The sequence below is a fragment of the Schistocerca americana genome, chromosome 2 (assembly GCF_021461395.2).
Source record: "Schistocerca americana isolate TAMUIC-IGC-003095 chromosome 2, iqSchAmer2.1, whole genome shotgun sequence".
Lineage (NCBI taxonomy): Eukaryota > Metazoa > Arthropoda > Insecta > Orthoptera > Acrididae > Schistocerca > Schistocerca americana.
Window position 1 is genome coordinate 922,197,381 of NC_060120.1, and position 22,760 is coordinate 922,220,140.

Genomic DNA, 22,760 nt, shown 5'->3' on the forward strand with positions numbered 1-22,760 from the left:
AAGTGTGTTACTGTGATAAGTTCAGTGACAGGGTTTTTCTTATCAGAATCAAATACCAATCAACACCGACAACGATAGTTCAGGTATAAATGCCGACGTTGCAAGCTGAAGATGAAGAGGCAGAGAAAGTACATGAGGATATGAAGGAGAATATGGGCTTGGGACAAGGAATGAGAGAGAAGAAAGCATAATTGAGTTCTGTAATAAATTTCAGCTAATAATAGCGAATACTCTGTTCAAGTATCACAAAGGGAGGAGGTATACTTGGAAAAGGCCGGGTGATGCGGGAAGATTTCAGTTAGATTACATCATGGTCAGACAGGGACACCGGACTCAGATACTGGATTGTAAGGCGTACCCAGGAGCAGATAGAGACTCACATCACAATATAGTAGTGATGAAGAGTAGGGTGAAGTTTAAGACATGTCAGGAAGAACCAATACGCAAAGAACTGGAATACGGAAATACTGAGGAATGATGAGATATGCTTGAAGTTCTCTAAGGCTATATATACACCAATAATAAATAGCTCAGTAGGCACCACAGTTGAAGAGGAATGGACGTCTCTAAAAAGAGCTATCACAGAAGTTTGAAAGAAAAATATAGGTACAAAGAACATAACTACGAAGAAACCATAGGTACAGCAGAAATACTTCAGTGGATCGATGAAAGTAGGAAGTACAAAAGCGTTCGGGGAACTCAGGAAAAGAGAAATACAACTCACTAAGAAATGAAATAAGTAGGAAATAGGGAACTGAAGACGAAATGGCTGCAAGAAAAATGTGAAGAAATCGAAAAAGAAATGATTGTTGGAAGGACAGACTCAGCGTACAGGGGAAAAAAAAAGAACCATCGGTGACATTAGAAGCACGGGTGGTAACATTAAGAGTGCAATGGCAATTACATTGTTTAATGCAGAGGAGAAAGTGGATAAGTGGAAAAAAATATATTGAAAGCCTCTATGAGGGGAAAGATTTGTCTGATACGATAGAAGAAGAAAGAGGAGACGATTTAAACGAGATAGAGGATCCAATAGTAGAATCAGAATTTAAGAGCGCTTTGGAGGACTTAAGATCAAATAAGACAGAAGGAATAGATAACATCCATCAGAATTTCTAAAATCGTTGAGAGAAGAGGCAACTAAACGAATATTCACGTTGATGTGTAGATTGTATGAGACTGGTGACATCTGACTTTCAGAAAAAATCATCCACATAATTCTGCAGACTGCAAAAGCTGACAAGTGGGAGAATTATCGTACAATCAGTTTAATGGCTCATGTATCCAAATTGCTGACAAGAACACAGAAGAATGAGAAAGAAAATTGAGGAGGTGCTAGATGACGATCAGTTTGGCTTTAGAAAAGGTAAAGGCACAAGAGAGGCAATTCTGACGTTGCGGTTGATAATGGAAGCAACGCTAAAGAAATATCAAGACACGTTCATAGGATTTGTCGACCTGAAAAAGCGTTCTACAATGTGAAATGGTGCAAGACGTTCGAAATTCTGAGAAAGTTTGGGAAAGCTATAGGGAGAGTCGGGTAATATACAATGTGTATGAGAGTCAAGAGGCAATAATAAGAGTGGACTCGGATTAAAAAGTATGTAAGACAGGGTTGTAGTCTGTCACCCCTTCTGTGCAATCTGTACATCGAAGAAGCAATGATGAAAATAGAAGAAAGGTTCACGAGTGGAATTAAAATTCAAGGTGAAAGGATATCAATGGTACGATTTGCTGATGACATTGCTATCCTGAGTGAAAGTGAAGAAGAATTACATGATCTGCTGAATGGAATGAACAATCTAATCAGTACAGAATATGGATTGAGGGTAAATTATGGCAAGACGAAAGCAATGAGAAGTAGAAGAAATGAGAACAGCTAGAAACTTAAAAAAGGGATTGGTGATCACGAAGCAGATAAAGCTAAGGAATTCTGCAACTTAGGCAGTAAAATAACCATGACGGACGAAGCAAGGAAGGCATCACAAACAGACTAGCAATGGTAAATTGAGCATTCCTGGCCAAGAGAAGTCTACTTGTATTAAACATAGGCCTTAATTTGAGGAAGAAAGTTCTGATAATGTACGTCTGAAGTACATTGTTTGGTAATCAAACATGGATTGTAGGCAAACGCCAACAGACGAAAACCGAAGCTTTCAAGATATGGTGCTACAAGCGATTGATGAATATTAGGGGACTGATAAGGCAAGGAAAGAGGAGGTTCTGAGCGAATCGGAGAGGAAAGGAATATGTGAAAAACACTGACAAGAAAAGGGACAGGATGATAAGACTTCTGTTAAGACATGAGGGAATGACTCCTATGATACTAGAGGGAGCTGTAGAGGGCAAAAACAGAGATTGGGATATATCCTGCAAATAATTGAGGACGTAGGTTGCAAATACTACTCTAAGATGAAGAGTTTGCCACAGGAGAGGAATTAGTAGCGGTCTGCATCAAACCAGTCAGAAGACTGATGACCCAAAAAGAAAAAGAAAAATATCTCTTTATATACTGTATTTTTTCACTCTTACTCATCTGTGAGGCTAGTTGGCTCATAAACTGGTTCCACTGTGGTGGGTGTGGGCTTCATGTCTATTTTTACTAGGATAATGCTTTCACTATGCTGTTCATACCATCTTATCGGCATTTCTATTTTCTTATTCATTATTGAATCTACTTCTGCATTACCACTATTTGATTTTGTATTTACAACCCTGTATTGATCTGAGCAGAAGTCCTGCTCCTTCCGCCACCGAAATTCACTAATTCTCACTATAACTAACTTCAACCTATCCAGTTGCCTTTTTAGAATTTCTGTCCTACCTACCCGACTGATGATATCTAGCTTTCCACGCTCCGATCCGTACAATGCAAGATTTTTTTCTCCTGATAACAACCTCCTTCGTAGCCCGGCCGGAAATTCGAGTGGGGGCTATTTTGCCTCCGGAATATTTTACCCAAGAGGATGTCATCATCATTTAACTATGTAGCAGAGCTTGTTGTTGCCCTCGGGAAAAATTACGGCTGTAGTTTCCCCTGGCTTTCAGACACAGCAAGGCATTTTTGGTTGATTTTACAAGGCCAAATCAGTGAATCATCTAGACTGTTGCCCCTGCGACTACTGAAAAGGCTGCTGCCCTCTTCAGGAACCACACGTTTGTCTGCCCTCTTAACAGTTATCTCTCCGTAGTGACTGCACCTACAATACGCCTATTTGCATCGGTGAGGCACGCGAACCACCTGCCAACGACAAGGTCCATAGCTCGTAGGGGGGGGATGTCCATTAACACACAGATACTAATGATGAAAATAACGGCAGTAGTTTATAATTGCTGCTAATGTACATACCCATACACGCTTGGCATATATTCTAACTTTCAGAGTAAGAAGTTCCCGTTCAACGGTAGGGAAACTACGTGAAGTTGTTGGAAGTATTATATACAATTTAAGTTGGCTATCGAGGCCCATAAACTATTACCTGCATCAGCGGCACTGCAGCAAACAAAATCTCGTGTCCGCACAAGGTCTTTGCATGAATCCACTGCAACAAGTAAACTTTGGCAACTCTCATACTCAACTTTGACTCGAGACAAAATGTGGTGAGTTATTCATGAATGGGAAATACCTTCTTGTATTAAGTACTCGGCACACTGTAATGATTGTGTGGCACTTTTCCTCTTGTCAGTGCATTCTACATAACGACACAATAGCTCATAGAAGCACCGTAGGCTTTTTACATATTATAATGAGCGTCTATGATTGGGCGTCTGTTGAAACGGGGAATTTATATACGAATTATTGGACTCTCTGTTAGACAATTATTGTCATACCTGTATATTGATTAATCTTTATTTTAGACTTGTTGTTGTTGTGGTGTTTAGTCCAGAGGCTGGTTTGATGCAGCTCTCTATGCTACTCTATCCTGTGCAAGCTTCTTCATCTCCCAGTATTTACTGCAACCTACATCCTTCTGAATCCGCTTAGTGTATTCATCTCTTTGTCTCCCTCTACGATTGTTACCCTCCACGCTGCCCTCCAATACCAAACTGGTGATCCCTTGATGCCTCAGAATATGCCCTACCAACCGATCCCTTCTTCTAGTCTAGTTGTGCCACAATTCTATTCAATACATCCTCATTAGTTATGTGATCTACCCATCTAATCTTCAGCATTCTTCTGTAGCACCACATTTCGAAAGCTTCTACTCTCTTCGTGTCTAAACTATTTATCGTCCGCATTTCACTTCCAGACATCGCTACACTCCATACAAATACTTTCAGAAACGACTTCCTGACACTTAAATCTATACTCGATGTTAACATATTTCTCTTCTGCAGAAACGCTTTCCTTGCCATTGCCAGTCTACATTTTATATCCTCTCTACTTCGACCATCATCAGTTATTTTGCTCCCCAAATAGCAATACTCATTTACTACTTTAAGCGTCTCATTTCCTAATTTAATTCCCGCAGCATCACCCGATTTAATTCGACTACATTCCAGTGTCCTCATTTTGCTTTTGTCGATGTTCGTCTTACATTCTCCTTTCAAGACACTGTCCATTCCGTTCAGCTGCTCTTGCAGGTCCCTTGCTCTCTCTAACAGAATTACAATGTCATCGGCGAACCTCGAAGTTTTTATTTCTTCTCCATGTATTTTAATACCTACTCCGAATTTTTCTTTTGTTTCCTTTACTGCTTGCTCAATATACAGATCGAATAACATCGGGGATAGGCTACAACCCTGTCTCACTCCCTTCCCAATCACTGCTTCCCTTTCATGCCCCTCGACCATACAGATATGTTATCTAAATCATTTTGCAAGTCTTTTGATCATCTGATGCCTTTAAAAGACGGTAAATGACAGCATCATCTGCAAACAATCTACGACGGCTACTCAGATTGTCTCCCATGTCGTTAATATAGGTAAGGAACAATAGAGGGCCTATAACACTTCCCTGGGGAACGCCGGATATTAATTCTGTTTTACTCGATGACTTTCCATCTATTACTACGAACTGTTACCTTTCTGACAGGAAATCACGAATCCAGTCGCACAACTGAGGCGATATTCCATATGCACGCAGTTTGGTTAGAAGACGCTTGTGAGGAACGGTGTCGAAAGCTTTCTGGAAATCTAAAAATATGGAATCAATTTGACATTCCCTGTCGATAGCAATTATTACTTCATGGGTATAAAGAGCTAGTTGTGTTTCACAAGAACGATATTTTCTGAATCCGTGCTATATGTCAATAAATCGTTTTCTTTCATAATGTTCGAATACAGTATATGTTCCAAAACCCTACTGAAAATCGACGTTTGTGATATAGGCCTGTAATTCAGCGGATTACTCCTACTTCCCTATTTGGGAATTGGTGTGACTTGAGCAATTTTTCAGTCTTTAGGTACGGATCTTTCTGTGAGCGAGTGGTTGTATATAATTGCTAAAAATGGAGCTATTTTATCAGCATACTCTAAGAGGAACCTGACTGGTATACAATCTGGACCGGTGGCCTTGCCTTTATGAAGTGATTTAAGCTGCTTTGTTACACCCAGGATATCTACTTCTATGTTTCTCATCTTGGCAGTTGTTCTTGATTGGAATTCAGGAATATTTACTTCGTCTTCTTTGGTTAAGGAGTTTCGGAAAACCGTGTTTAATAACTCTGCTTTAGTGGCACTGTCTTCAGTGACTTCACCGTTGTTATCGCGCAGTGAAGGTATTGATTGCGTCTTGCCACTGGTGTGCTTTATGTATGACCAGAATCTCTTTGGGTTTTCTGCCAGATTTCGAGACAGAATTTCGTTGTGGAAATCATTAAAAGCATCTCGCAATGCAGTACACGCTATATTTCGAACTTCTGTATAACTTTGCCAATCTTGAGGATTTTGCGTTCTTTTAAATTTGCATGCTTTTTTCGTTGCTTCTGCAACAACGACCTGACCCGTTTTGTGTACCATGGGGGATCAGTACCATCACTTATTAACTTATGTGGTATATATCTCTCAATTACTGTCTATACTATCTCTTTGAAAACATTCCACAACTTTTCTACACTTACATGATCAGATCGGAAGGAGTGAAGACTGTCTCGTAAAAAGGCGTTAAGAGCATTTTCATCAGCTTTTTTAAATAGATATACTTCGCGTTTCTTTTTAATGGTTGTAGGTGTTACGGTATTCAGCCTAGCAGTAACTGCCTTGTGGTCGCTAATCCCCGTATTCGTCACAATACTCACTATTTGTCCAGGATTATTTGTTGCTAAAAGGTCAAGTATGCTTTCGCAACCATTTACGCTTCGAGTGGGCTCATGAACTAATCGTTCAAAATAATGACTATGTGTTATGCGCATATTACCTATGTGTATATTGACTGTCATCTAACATAGCGCTGTTAGTGAAGCTTTAATAGACCTGGCTTGAAAATGAACTTTGTAGTTCAAAGAAACGGATTCGGACCAGAGGCGCACAACACTAATAAAAAAAAAAAAGTCACGCCTTTGTAAAATTCTGTAATGGCCTCCCATTGCGAAGCATATGTTTGAAACTTACCTGAAAGCTGCCTACAACCCTTCTCTGTAATGGTGCAGAAGCGTGGCGCCCTGGGATGTCATCCTCAGTCTAGGCGACACTTCAAACAGCATGGTGTCCAAACATACGAAAAGAAGACCACAGTTCAAAAGTTCATGAGAGCTGTAAGGTTGGTTAACGATGTCACATTGGCACTGAATTGTACCGCCGTTCTGCCCAAAGCCGTCGTGGACGTGTCACAAGATTGGAAGGTCATCACATCTCCTCTTACCCACATTTCACTTCTTATTTTGATACCGCTGTTACGGAGGTCAGAAACGGATTCCTCTAACGCCTCCCAGTTCACCTCCAGTACCACATATGCGTTTTTCTTGAGCACGTTAAAAATGTACCAGTCAGAAACTTCATTCAGCTGAATGGTGCCTTGTGGCTGCTCCGACACCTGAGGGCAGGGAACTCCTTCAGATCCCATTAGGTGGGGTTGCCAGTCCTCAGGCGCTACTGCAGCTACAGACCACCACTCACTTGAATGGGTGTCGAAGTCTCTGATGGATAGACGGTGTTGCTGAACTGGAGGTTCCTAGAGCGTCCCTGTGGCGTTTTATTCGCGCACATGTGAGTGTGAACGTTATAGACGTCTTTTGAGGCGAATTTTGAACTTATGTTTCGCAATGGGACACAATTACAAGCTTCGCGAAAGTGACTTTTTGTGCATTTCGGAGACTTAGCTGCACTGCGTAAATGATGAGATGTACACTGACCAATCCAAAAGTTACGAGTCTTCTTTTATTGCTGGCGTATAAGCGACGTCAGCGCAGTAGCTTGGAGTAACAATTGTAAACAGCAGATGTGAATTTGACTAGTCAGTTGTGAGTAGGCAGTGTTAAGTAGTGGACGTGTGATAGTTGTGTGTCAACGTTGTCGTGTCACAATTCACAATGGAGCAACGAACCGAATATCTCCAAATGAAGTGCTTAATTCACTCTCCAGAATGTTTTGAGGAAGGGAGTGTGTGCAAAGCCTGCCCCGGAAACCTTGATCCCTGAACAAAAATCGGCGATGCATGAACGCCTGCCGCAACTTGAGAAACGGGGACAATTCTTTCCTGAAAAAACTCATCACGAGTAATGAGAGTTCGTGTTATTAATACGAACCTACCACATTACGACGAAGTGAAGAATGTGTCTCTGATGGTTCGCCAAGACTGAAGAAGGTGCGAATGTGACTTGCAATTTGAATAACATTCAAAACGACTTCTCTGTCAGTTTTACTTAGTAAGAAGTTTCTGTGCGCTGTACTCAAGTGGAGGCAGACTATGTAAAACATCTGAAGCTTAAAACCACCATCTCAGTTTCTCTCTATTTTGGATAAATCCAGTCTCGAAGCCTTTTAGACTGACAGGGTGTAGTTCGAATTACCTTCTTCCGTCGGTTTCCCAGTTTAGGAGTGCGTTTCAACCTGATAGTTTATTTCATAGTTTCTGCCTTCTTATCCTTCCAAAATCTCTTAATGAATTCGTAATGATTTTCCTCGTGTTCTTCTCGCCCTTCTTCTTTTCCTACTGATAGTTTTCTCATTTTTACTGTGGTTTCCTCTGTGATGTAAATGTTCCATAGAGTCTTATAATCGACTAATTTTGATCTTATTTCAATTACTAATATTAAATACTCTTTTGGTGAATATGCTATTGTCCATTCTATAAATATGGCCATCGAACTTGGGCATTATATTTGTGAACTTTTCTATTTGCGCGCGGACGTCAGATGTTCCTCTCATCAACCAAATTCCATTTTTTGTGTGAGTCCACATATTTTCGTATTAATTTCTGCGCCTGTTTTTTTTTTTTTTTTTAACTTCTGCAAGTTAAGTCTCCTCCAACTATTATTATTTCTGGTGCATACAGTGTTACCGGTAAAAGAACTGTCTTGTAATGTCGCATTTACGCATTGCACGATATCACCTTTTTGTTATTATGGTTTCAATTGATTTTGATTGTCTTTATAATTACATGTCTCTTTCTATGTTTGCATTGCTGTCCAACCCTGATGGCAGTAGGATGTCTCCAAGGTAGCTGAGGGAGGATATGTAAATAAACGTTCCGCATCCGATTTTTAGTGGAACTTCCCTATTATTTTGATGCAGATTTTTCGTGGAACGGATTTCTTCGTAAGATATCTGAAGGTGTGCCTTTGCTGTTATCGCGCGTACCTTTCCTGTGGCATGTTTTGTTTCTTATTATTCTTTGTGATCACTGATAAATCGTCAGCAAGGAATAAACATTTAACACTGATTTCTCATCCAAAACTTCCGACATTTATAACTTTGCAATATTTTCCAGTTTGTTATGACTTGGTACAGAACTAAGTTGAACGACAGTGGATGAGAGAGGGAGGGGGGGGGAGGGGGAGAGAGAGAAAGGCACCGTCTCGTTCTTGAACTAGAGAATTTTTCTTACGATGTTGCTTTCATAGAAGTCTGTCAGACTGGTTCTTTGTTCTTTCTGTTCACTCTATGCTCGCCTAGAGCGTAAAACACTATCTGTTGACAGAGTCAAAGTCACTGAAGTCCAAAAAGGTGTACACTTTGCTTGCTCATCGGCAGATCCTTAACATTTTCACACGACACACTGTTCTGCGTACAGCTGACCCTTAGTGAAACTTACTTCGTAGTTATCAACCAGGTGGTCAGCCTGTTGTTCCAAACGACGTAAGAGAGCTTTTGAAACAATTTTGTATGCTCCTGGAAAAAGACATATGTCCTCATCATTGGACGGTTTTGTCACATCACCTTCCTTTTGCATTAGCTGTAACAGAGCTCATTTCCTGTCCTGTGATTGGTGTGTCAGTGAGTAGAGTGGTAGGGGGCAGGCGTCAACCAATCGCAGATCTTTGTCGTGTGTCACATGCTCACTGTGTCTGCTATTTTGTAGGTTCCTACTGATTCTTTCCGCCACTGACCTGCTCTGTCAATCACAAAGTCATTATTTTATTCGAGCTACAACAAGGATTTGCTACCCAAGGAAAGAATACGTTGCACGGGAGAGGAGGAATAATATCCTGCCAGCATGGAGCTCTCTGTCCGTACTAGGTCGCGAAATGGAACGCTGAGGCTGCCTGTTACAGTGACAAGAAACGAATGGTAGTGATTTATTTTAAAGTATTGATATTTTAACGAGAAGGAGAAAAGTATTGTAACAACAACACAACATCTTTAACATGGCTATTTTTGTATTCGCAAATCCCTCTATATAAAAAAGTTATTAGGGTGCAGCCTGAAAAGTAGATACAATTCAGTAACAGTTTTATTTTAATATTTCGTTAAATGTCACCAACTCTTAGAATAATTCCAGACCTTTATTCCGTATAACGATCCTTGGTTAATGCGATACAGAGTGGGTGAGGTGAATGGTAAGGCGCTGGGCACATTAAATGCAAAAAAGACCTCATTTAACATCCTTTATTAAAACATTAATTGAAGTCCGCTTCACCCAGAACAATAAAGTATTAATCAAAATGGAAGATTTAAAAAAATTACTATCTAACCTGTCTCAACATTGAAATATAGGAAGCAATGATTACATAACTCATTAAGCCAAAGTTCAATTACAGTGTTAAGGTACAAATTCAAGAAATAATTTTTCTCCAGCTCTCACGAGCATTCAACTCTCTCTCTATACTGATTGACCTTTAAAAAGTTTTAAGTGCAATATCAAGATAGTTAATCATATTCAGAAACAATGTAGTCACATCAAAGGTATCAAAACAATGAAATAAGAAAAATGTGAAGTTCTAGACATGTCTCTCAAGTAATGATTAACTGTTGTAACTGCCAGAGGCCCCTTTAGAACCAGAAGAAAGATCTTCCAGGATTACTAAACATCGTTAAGACTAATCTTGAATTCACTTATGTAGTGTAAATCTGAACAGGACTGAGCTTTAAAGTGACGCAAGTCACTTCAGGCAATCAGTACAATAGACGCGTACCAGTACATAGTAGTTACTTACATTAATGGCAGAACGGTCCTTTCTCCGCCAACTGTCCTGGCCTCTCGCTTCCGACCATCCGCCACAAATGTTACAGGCTGCCTCTAAATCGATACTAACCTCCACCTCCACAGACATTGCTACAGCTGGTGCACGGCGCACCGGCAATCGAAACCAGGAATTCTGTGACGGAAATGCAGGTTCTTTAAGCGGCGCCAAATTAGAAGACTTGCACCAGGATAGAAGCCAATCGACAATATTATATGCTCTTTTTCTTCATAACGACCTGTGCCACTTATCCAGTAAGGTGCTGGTTGCGTTGCACGTACATTAACCGGCGATTAAATCTCCTATTCTTGTTTGACCTTCAGATTTCTCACGAGAACCTTACGGAAGTCGACGTGTCTGTGGGATACAAAACACATGGCGAGTTCGACTTCGTTTCAATGGCGTCACAATCACCTCTGGAGAATATTCCATTCGTTCGACATTACGCAAAAACAATAGTTCCAGCGCAGCTCAGCGATCCCGCAGTACAGGACTTCATCAGGTGAGTGTTTTTCTCTCAGCTAAAGATTACATTTAAGTGTATAGTGTTGTGTATTAAAAATAGGAGGAACAGTTCGGGTACCGTCGACGAGACAAAGCACAAGGCTCTAAGCACTATGGGACTTAACATCTGAGGTCATCAGTCCTCTAGACTTAGAACTACTTAAACCTAAGTAACCTAAGGACATCACACACATCCATGCCCGAGGCAGGATTCGAACCTCTCACCGCAACAGCAGCGCGGTTCCAGACTGAAACGCCTAGAACCGCACGGCCACAGCGGCTGGCCAAAGCACAAGCTCGGACTGGGCTATGACGGAAAGGGCAGCGGTGCCCCGGTGTTTTTACAAGTGAATAATTCCATAATACACCTGGAGCAGCTGTGGGAAACTACGGGTAGTGTAAATGTAGATGGAGTTCCTGTTCGGTCTTCTCACGAGATCAGTTGTAGCATTTGTGTTCTATATGTCCTGTTTATTTCACTATTGTTCTGCAAAGTTTACTGCCGCCTCTATGAAGAACTCTTACTATCAAGTTTCTTACAAGCTTGACATGGCTCTGTATCTTTCTTTGCATCCCGCAACTTTATGCCTCTAGTTGGGTAAGATTTTGTCAACGCATCCATAGTCCACTTGGTGGATCTTACTAACACTGTCTCTCTCTGCTATGCGTCTGGGATAGAACAGCTGACCTCTCCTAGCTCGATTATCATTTATTACACTGTAATCAAATATAACAACTGGTGTTGACACTCAAGCAGTTACTGGGAAACTTCTCGCGTTTGACCTTCGAGTTACTCTGTAGTTCTGGCCGGCATTTACTAAGAATTACCTCTATCGAATGGGCTTCATTCATGTCTTCGTCTAAATACTTTGCTTCGTTTATGTGGCAGGTCACAAAATTTCGGTACCCATTGCAGGTCCTAGGAATTGTAGCCACGACATTTTCTGTGCTCCCTCTGATCAATTCTTTGCTTTAAGTTCCTTTATAAAATAACCGCAGGTTTCAAACTTTTGCATACTGAGCATTTGTCACTGCTTGGTGCGTCCCTCGTCTCCTCTCACGGTTGGTCTCTAATGCCAATACTTATTACGGTTGTGCAACGCATCTCTCTAAGACAGTTTAAGCGCCGTGAACTCTATTCTGTGTTTTCTATAGTACAACCCCCTAGATCTCTACATTACTTCTTCCAGGAGTCGATATTTTTCCTCTGTTTCACTTCGTAGTAGTGATATTTCAACAGCCTCAAACGACGTCGTTTTACATTATATGGCTCCGTCAAAAAAAAATTCAAAATTTGTAAACTCACTTTTTCCAGAGGTGGTTCATAATATCTAAGTTTCCCGATCGCTCAGTTGATCGCTTCACCAGTTTCACTTTTCACTTTAGCATCTAATGTCTTTTCGCTCTCCTTGACGGAATCTAGCGCCTGCTGGAGATGCACAACTCGCAGCTTCTTCAGTGTCACTTTCTTTGACATCTAATTTCAAAACAGGTCCGTGTAAACGCCTTATATTATTGCTGATAGCAGCTGACTATTCCGAGGGACATGCTTAAAGGTTTTGGGCTCTTCTTCAAATTCTCCCTCCGAGTTTCCGTGAGATTTTTCCTTACAGTCTGCTTTTCATATCTTCCAATAATTCTTTGAGTATTTCTCTCCCCTCTTGTTCCTCCTTTTCGTTTCGCGCGTACTTTTCTTGTTTCTCTTCTTCTTTCTTTCTCAAATACGTATTGAAAACTGTCGACATCTTTTCCCCGTCAATCATTTTACAGGAATTGAAAATGCTTCTAGCGCAAAAAATTCTAAATAGCGCCCTGACAATACCATATCCAAAAGTAGTTTTGTGTACCAGTGTCTATTCATTAAAGAATGTGTACATAACAAATACACTGTCAGTCATTTACAATTACATTTAAATCCTTAAACTGCTCAATTATTTAAGATTTTGCTGCACCACATATTAGCAATAAATTCCCTAAAGTTACATTCAAAAGGGTTAACACTCGCTAGATTAATCACCTCTATCCGTCAATTAAATTTTGATAACGTCCACTTCTTGCACGAAAATTTGATTAGCAGCAAGCCACGCCTGTTGAATTCGTCTTGCTATTATTGCAGCCTCTTGATTATCGTGCCAAGTGACGCCTCATTACTCTGAAAATGGGCTCTAAGGGAGTGCACAAGTAAATTAAAACTTCAGAAAAAGAAATATTCGAACTGTGGTCGTACATTCAAACAAGCAATATATTTATTTTGCATTTCTATTTTTTATATTTTTAGGTGATAATTAAGACTATGACAATCCTCCGTATGTTACCCAATGTCTATTGTGGCCACATAAATTAATTTCTTTCTCACGTACCAGCCGCACTGTAAATAAACCGCATATCTGAGTAGGAGAGAACATGTTTCTGATTCGTATGACTCGCACTTGATTGGCTAAGTCAATGCATTTACAGACGAAGCCAACAACAAGGATCACATAAGGGCTTGTTTTCATGAATGTCAAAAAAGGAGGTACGTCAGAGATGCTGAAGTAAGTTACCACTCCAGGGGAAAACTTGTGCATACATACAACAGTTTTATGTTTCTGTAATACGATGCGTACACTACACACATTCGTAGGGTACAATTGGTGACCGTGTACACTGAACTATGATAACCTGTTGCAGGAGGAACCACACCTTCGACGTGGTCATCATGGAATGGATAACTTACCAAGGCTACTACGGACTGGTACACAGAGTCGGTTCCCCACCTCTCATAGGCATGATCACACTGTCGGCGTTTTCGCCTGTGTACTACTCAATGGGAAATCCCATGAACCCTGCATACATACCCGATGTATGGGTGGGATTCTCGGACCACATGACCTTCTGGGAACGCGCTTACAACGCGCTCTTCTACCTCAGATGCTATTTCCTGTGGTACTGGGAAAACTTTCCAGAGCAGGAGGTCTTCATGAGACAATACTTCGGTCCCGAACCACCTCCGGTGTACGAGACGGAACGCAACTTCAGCCTCCTCATTATCAACAACCACTTCACTATGGAGTACCCTCGTCCGCACTTGCCCAACGTCATAGAGATCACCGGTGTTCACGTAGAGACGCAGACCAAGCCACTGCCAAAGGTGAGTCAGAAATTACAGTTCTTCATGCACACAACAAGTAGTTCCGCTTTAATCGGAATGTATACACTGACCCAACACCCTATACAAGGTGTTAGTTGCATAAGTAAAGATATTTTTTTAGTGACTAAGGACAGTGTACTTAACAACATTACAACAGTATTTACACTACTGGCCATTAAAATTGCTACACCAAGAATAAATGCAGATGATAATATGTATTCATTGGACTAATATATTATACTAGAACTGTCATGTGATTACATTTTCACGCATTTTGGGTGTATAGATCCTGAGAAATTAGTACCCACAACAACCCTCCTCTGGCCGTAATAATGGCATTGATACGTCTGGGCATTGAGTCAAACAGAGCTTGGATGGCGTGTACAGGTACAGCTGCCCATACAGATTAACACGATACCACAGTCCATCAAGAGTAGTGACAGGCGTATTGTGACGAGCCAGTTGCTCAGCCACCATTGACCAGACGTTTTCAATTGAAGAGAGATCTGGAGAATGTGCTGGTCAGGGCAGCAGTCGAACATTTTCTGTATCTAGAAAGGCCCGTACAGGACTTGCAACATGCGGTCGTGCATTATCCTGCTGAAATGTGGGGTTTCGCAGGGATCGAATGAAGGGTAGAGCCAAGGGTTGTGACACATCTGAAATGTAGCGCCCACTGTTCAAAGTGCCGTCAATGCGAACAAGAGGTGACCAAGACGTGTAACCAATGGCACCCCATACCATCACGCCGGGTGACACGCCAATGTGGCGATGACGAATACAGGCTTCCAATGTGCGTTCACCGCGATGTCGCCAAACACGGATGCGACCATCATGATGCTGTAAACAGAACCTGGATTCATCCGAAAAAATGACGTTTTGCCATTCGTGCACCCAGGTTCGTCGTTGAGTACACCATCGCAGGCACTCCTGTCTGTGATGCAGCCTCAAGAGTAACCGCAGCCATGGTCTCCGAACTGATAGTCCATGCTGCTGCAAACGTCGTCCAACTGTTGGTGCAGATGGTTGTTGTCTTGCAAACGTCCCCATGTGGTGACTTAGGGATCGAGACGTGGCTGCACGATCCGTTACAGCCATGCGGATAAGATGCCTGTCATCTCGACTGCTAGTGATACGAGGCAGCTGGGATCCAGCACCGCGTTCCGTATTACCCTCCTGAAGCCACCGATTCCATATTCTGCTAACAGTCATTGGATCTCGACCAACGCGAGCAGCAATGTCGCGATACGATAAACCGCAATCGCGATAGGCTGCAATCCGACCTTTATCAAAGTCGTAAACGTGATGGTACGCATTTCTCCTCCTTCCACGAGCCATCACAACAACGTTTCATCAGGCAACGCCGGTCAACTGCTGTTTGTGTATGAGAAATCGGTTAGGAACTTTCCTCATGTCAGCACGTTGTAGGTGTCGCCACCGACGCCAACCTTGTGAGAATGCTCTAAAAAGCTAATCATTTGCATATCACAGCATCTTCTTCCCGCCGGTTAAATTGCGCGTCTGTAGCACGTCATCTTCGTGGTGTACCAATTTTAATGGCCTGTAGTGTACTTCGTTTTCAATCTAATAATTACAGCTATTAAATGTAGCAACTGGAATTTAACAATGCTTAATTTCCCCTGGGCAGCAGTTCAACTGTTGACGTATGACTGCGTGGAATGCGTGTATACTGACAGGCGTAGTCCACTTAGAAGGTACACGTTTGACTTCAGAAGCTCGGAACTACACAAAATCATGCATACTTGTGGAATAATGATCATAAGGAAACAAAGGTCTGTGTCATTTTTATACAAAACGCTGCATTCTACCACAAGCTACATCTTAATAGAAAGAAACAAGATAATAAGATAGTAGGGAAATAAACAGTAATTCAAGGACGTCAGTGTATCATTACATATTCAAACAACAGTGCCAAAAATCCTCTGCCTAAAATAATTCAAATAGCGCAAAACACACATCTCCTACATACCTTATAGTGCGTATTTTAGTCTTGATATTGCAGACGCGGGATTTCGATAAAGTGGTTAAAACAAAGTGGACGAGAACAATGTGCACACCTCACTAGAGCTACGTTTTTACATTCAAAATCACTTTCGCATTCAAATAATCCAATACCAAAAGCCACGCTAATCATATGTTCAAATCGTGATGTGGGTATGTGAATAACATAATCTACTTTTCGCCTAGCGTATTGCAACATAGGCGCATACTTTGGTGCAGAAAATTGATTTTAAATCACAGAGTGAAGTCTGATGGTGAACTAATGATCACTTGTGGTTTGGCACATCGTAGTCGTATAAAAGCAACAGTCATTCTGATATAGAGCTTACATTGCCGAAAGAAGCAAACATCAAGGGGTTGGAAATATTTTATTGTTTTCAATGGCAGTATCTTCAGCATAACATCTTTGTTTGGAAAACTTACGTCTAGAAGGGTACGATCTCCATGACCTGACCATGAGTCACATAGTAGTAGGCTCTTTCCACCTGTTACAAGTTTGCGAAAGACTGAAGTCAGAAAACGTTTGATCTGTTCTTTAGTCATTTTTCCATTTTTGTTTGCCTTTATATAAATGTTTCGTAGGCAGGTTGTTTTGTAAGATCCTTTGAAATTTGTGGACTGAAAGTGCCTTTCGCCTCTCGAAAACAGATGTACAACTTGTTTGCTAATCTATTTGTCATTGATAAAGTCATATCAATTGTGCAGCTTTAGGTAGATCTGTATTCAGACTGCAACTCACTAGCTGTAGTCTTCTTTCCTCTGTGAGACAATGTTGATAATAAGGACTTGACTCTGATCACAGTTCCAAACATTTTCTTTATCCACACCCTGTTCCATCATAAACTTGTTCACTTTCTCCACAAACTGTTGTGCTTCTGCCGAATACGTTTTTATTTATTTATTTTTTTTGTCATCAGTCTACTGACTGGTTTGATGCGGCCCACCACGAATTCCTTTCCTGTGCTAACCTCTTCATCTCAGAGTAGCACTTGCAACCTACGTCCTCAATTATTTGCTTGACGTATTCCAATCTCTGTCTTCCTCTACAGTTTTTGCCCTCTACAGCTCCCTCTAGTACCATGGAAGTCATTCCCTCATGTCTTAGCAGATGTCCTATCATACTGTCCCTTCTCCTTATCAGTGTTTTCCACATATTCCTTTCCTCTCCGATTCTGCGTAGAACCTCCTCATTCCTTAACTTATCAGTCCACCTAATTTTAAACATTCGTCTGTAGCACTACATCTCAAATGCTTCGATTCTCTTCTGTTCCGGTTTTCCCACAGTCCATGTTTCACTACCATACAATGCTGTACTCCAGACGTACATCCTCAGAAATTTCTTCCTCAAATTAAGGCCGGTATTTAATATTAGTAGACTTCTCTTGGCCAGAAATGCCTCTTTTGCCATAGCGAGTCTGCTTTTGATGCCCTCCTTGCTCCGTGCGCCATTGGTTATTTTACTCCCTAGGTAGCAGAATTCCTTAACTTCATTGACTTCGTGACCATCAATACTGATGTTAAGATTCTCGCTGTTCTCATTTATACTACTTCTCACTACCTTCGTCGTTCTCCGATTTACTCTCAAACCATACTGTGTACTCATTAGACTGTTCATTCCGTTCAGCAGATCATTTAATTCTTCTTCACTTTCACTCAGGATAGCAATGTCATCAGCGAACCGTATCATTGATATCCTTTCACCTTGTATTTTAATTCCACTCCTGAACCTTTCTTTTATTTCCATAATTGCTTCCTCGATGTACAGATTGAAGAGTAGGGGCGAAAGGCTACAGCCTTGTCTTACACCCTTCTTAATATCAGCACTTCGTTCTTGATCGTCCACTCTTATTATTCCCTCTTGGTTGTTGTACATATTGTATATGCCCTGTCTCTCCCTGTAGCTTACCCCTACTTTTTTCAGAATCTCGAACAGCTTGCACCATTTTATATTGTCGAAAGCTTTTTCCAGGTCGACAAATCCTATGAAAGTGTCTTGATTTTTCTATGGCCTTGCTTCCATTATTAGCCGTAACGTCAGAATTGCCTCTCTCGTCCCTTTACTTTTCCTAAACCCAAACTGATCGTCACCTTGCGCATTCTCAATTTTCTTTTCCATTCTTCTGTATATTATTCTTGTAAGCAGCTTCGATGCATGAGCTGTTAAGCTGATTGTGCGATAATTCTCGCACTTGTCAGCTCTTGCCGTCTTCGGAATTGTGTGGATGATGCTTTTCCGAATGTCAGATGGTATACCACCAGACTCATATATTCTACACACCAACGTGAATAGTCGTTTTGGTTCCACTTCCCCCAATGATTTTAGAAATTCTGATGGAATGTTATCTATCCCTTCTGCCTTATTTGACCGTAAGTCCTCCAAAGCTCTTTTAAATTCCGATTCTAATACTGGATCCCCTCTCTCTTCTAAATCGACTCCTGTTTCTTCTTCTATCACATCAGACAAATCTTCACCCTCATAGAGGCTTTCAATGTATTCTTTCCACCTATCTGCTCTCTCCTCTGCATTTAACAGTGGAATTCCCGTTGCACTCTTAAAGTTACCACCGTTGCTTTTAATGTCACCAAAGGATGTTTTGACTTTCCTGTATGCTGAGTCTGTCCTTCCGACAATCATATCTTTTTCGATGTCTTCACATTTTTCATGCAGCCATGTCGTCTTAGCTTCACTGCACTTCCTATTTATTTCATTCCTCAGCGACTTGTATTTCTGTATTCCTGATTTTCCCGGAACATGTTTGTACTTCCTCCGTTCATCAATCAACTGAAGTATTTCTTCTGTTACCCATGGTTTCTTCGCAGCTACCTTCTTTGTACCTATTTTTCCTTCCCAACTTCTGTGATGACCCTTTTTAGAGATGTCTACTCCTCTTCAACTGTACTGCCTACTTCGCTATTCCTTATTGCTGTATCTACAGCGTTAGAGAACTTCAAACGTATCTCGTCATTCCTTAGTACTTCCGTATCCCACTTCCTTGCGTAGTGATTCTTCCTGACTAATGGCTTGAACTTTATTGTCTTCTATGCCTTATGTGTGATTTATGCAGTAATATGCCTGAATGAAATGCCATGTTCAGCCTTAAGATTCTCGATAAAAAAATCGAAGCTCTGAAATTGTCTAAGCCAACCATTTTAGATACTTCTAGTGCTAATATTTGCACATGTAGATAGTGAACTGTAGATCCAAACGACCTTTCTTCATCAAATTGCCATATTACACTGAAGAGCAAAAGAATCTGGTATTGGCATACGTATTGAAATACAGAATTATGTAAACTGGAGACTACAGCCCTACGGAATATGTGGAAAACACTGATAAGGCGAAGGGACAGTATGATATGACATCTGCTAAGACATGAGGGAATGACTTCCATGGTACTAGACGGAGCTGCAGAGGGCAAAAACTGTAGAGGAAGACAGACATTGGAATACGTCAAGCAAATAATTGAGGACGTAGGTTGCAAGTGCTACTCTGAGATGATGAGTTTAGCACAGGAAAGGAATTCGTGGCGGGCCGCATCAAACCAGTTAGTAGACTGATGACAAAAAAAAAGTCCTCTAGTACGGTTAGTATCTGCTAATGCACTGGCCCTCGACTGTTTGGGTGGAGACAGCTCATAGTCACTTTGTCTAGAGTGTTGCTGTTGGTCTGGAGATGGACGTCGTGTACTGCTTGAACAGCCATCTTCAGGTTCAGGTTTTTCCTGTCCTTCAAAACCAGTGTATCTATTCAACGTAGCATCAAGTATTTCTGTGTCATCCCCAATATATTTCTGAATTATTATATAATATATTTGCGAACTCTGTTATGTCGACCCCGATTTCATTTCCATATTCAACACGTCACTACTTCGTCCCTAATATCTGGACCACATTCGTAGGAGTAATTCTTTTAATGATACCACTGTACACAGTAGTCCACAAGCGAACCTTCCAAGAGATACATTCACACTGCATGTGTACCATTCACCGGAACTCGGGCACTTGTTAGTGCTGCTACAACATGCCACCGTTCGATGGCGCTTGCAAACAAGTGCGAAGTTTTTGATGGAAATGACACATCACTGTTGTTTCTATGATCAAGTGTTAGTGTAAGCATGGTTTCGTGCTGTTCCGAGTGTTCGAGGTCAAAGTTGTCCATTGTTAGTAGTGCAGTTAGGTGTGTGCAGAAAACATCAGGTGGTAATTATCCGTTTGGGAGAAGACTGCTAAACGTGGAGAGGGAAAAATTAATACACTGAAATGGGTACCAATGACCACAATATCCGCACTTGTACCCCTAACACCATGTATGTGTAGAGAAACTTGTATTCATTCCTAAACCTGTCATCCTGACCTCCTCCTTGGGATGCTGGGCTCTTCCTGTCATAAGCCGCTATAAAGTGGGAGTGGTGATGAAGTAACATCTCCTTGAAAAACCTTGGTCTAACTGACCCAACTAGTAGTGCCTCGCGAGGCCCTTTATCTAGAAGAAAGATCTCTCTGTTGCAGGTGATACATGGAGGAAGCAGGAAGACAGCAATTGTTCCAGGAATTTCAGGAGATTGATATTGCAACTGTGATACAACTTGCAAACGTGTGAGGAAGACTTAAGCGGATTCATTATTGCGTCGTGGTAGGCACCACGAAACCACCGTATTACCCCTCCATAGTAGAGGTAGTTGTCTGCTAAAAGTTTCGTGATTCCTTCCTGTATAAAATATTCTGGAGGTAAAATACGTCCTCACACTCAGCGAGCTGCAGATAGGTATTCATTCCAGCTGACATATGATCGTGAGATATTTTAGCAACTAAACTGATGCTTAAAAATATGTCTATTGTTTAATTTCTAGTCTCTGTTGCACGTTTTTATACTATGACTAATTTCAATATTCCTGGATCATTTTTCCATCGTTTATTTCCCAGCCTCAGTTGCGTATTTTTATACACAAATGAAAAAAAAAATTGCATCACCTCAGTTCCGAGAGTTCCGGAACCTGTACAGAAAACTGGAATAAATATCATCATAAACATCATTTACACCCTTTTTAATGCTCATGGAAACCACACATTGCATGTTGTGCCACCATACAGAGAGGCCTTCAGAGCTGGTGTTCGAGATTGCTGCACACACCGGTACCTCTAATACCCAGAAGCACGTCCTCTTGCATTGATGCATTTCTGTATTCGTCGTGGCTTACTATCCACAAGTTCATCAAGGCGCTGTTGGTCCACATTGTCCCACTCCTCAACGGCGAAGATCCCTCAGAGTAGTTGGTGGGTCAGGTCGTCCATAAACAGCCCTTTTGAATCTATCCCAGGTATGTCAGATAGGGTTCATGTCTGGAGAACATGCTGGTTAGTCGAGCGATGCAGTTATCCTGAAGGAAGTCATTCAGAAGATGTGCACGATGGGGGCGCGAATTGTCGTCCATGAAGACGAATGGCTCGCCAATATGTTGCGGATATGGCTGCACTACGGGTCGGAGGGTGGTATTCACATATCGTACAGCCCTTACAGCGCCTTCCATGACCACCAGCGGCGTACGTCGGCCCCACATAATGCCACCTGAAAACAGCAAGGGAACCTCCATCTTGCTGCACTCTCTGGGCAGTGTGTCTAAGGCGTTCAGCCTGACCAGGTTGCCTCCAAACCTGTCACCGACGATTGTCTGCTTAAAGGCATATGCGACGCTCATCGGTGAAGGGAATATGATGCCAGTCCTGAGCGGTCCATTCGGCATGTTGCTGGGCCCAATTTTACCGCGCTGCATGGTGTCGTGGTTGCAAAGATGAACCTAGGCATGGACGTCGTGAGTGAAGTTGCGTATGATGTGCCCATCGCTCAGTTGGAGTCTTAACAGGATGTCCTGTGGCTGCACGAAAAGCATTATCCAACACGGCGTTGCTGTCGGGGTTCCTCCGAGCCATCATCCGTAGGTAGGTAGGTCATCTACTGCAGTAGTAGTCCTTGGGTGACCATAGCGAGGCATATCATCGACAGTTCCTGTCTCTCTGTATCTCCTCCATGTCTGAACAACATCGCTTTGGTTCAGTCGGAGATGCCTGGACACTTCCCTTGTTGAGAGCCCTTCCTGGCACAAAGTAACAATGCGGTCGCGATCGAACCGCGGTATTGACCGTCTAGGCATGGTTGAACTACAGACAACACGAGCTGTGTACCTCCTTCCTGGTGGAATGACTGGAACTGATCGGCTGTCGGACCCCCTCCGTCTAATAGGCGCTGCTCATGCATGGTTTATATCTTTGGACGGGTTTAGTGGCATCTCTGAACAGTCAAAGTTTTGAACGGTTGGCGTATTTTTTGATTTAACTAAGGCATTTCATTGTGTTGATCACAAAATACTGCTCCAGATGTTGGACCATTGCGGAATACGGGGAGTAGCTCACAATTGGTTCACCTCTTACTTTAGCAACAGACAGCAAAAGGTCATTATTCATAATATTGATAACGGCTGTGAAGTGGGATCTGAGTGGGGTAATGTCAAGTGGGGAGTGCCCCAGCGATCAGTGTTGGGGCCGCT

General features: G+C 41.8%; 1 protein-coding gene across 1 annotated transcript in view; it reads left to right on the forward strand.

Annotated features, from left to right (window-relative positions):
• Positions 1-22,760, forward strand: part of LOC124595353 (UDP-glucosyltransferase 2-like) — a 93,343-nt gene that overhangs the window by 39,935 nt on the left and 30,648 nt on the right. Inside the window, exons 3-4 of the mRNA XM_047134068.1 lie at positions 10,886-11,064; positions 13,737-14,196. Coding sequence (XP_046990024.1) covers positions 10,886-11,064; positions 13,737-14,196 — 639 coding nt within the window. The remainder of the gene's footprint in view (positions 1-10,885; positions 11,065-13,736; positions 14,197-22,760) is intronic.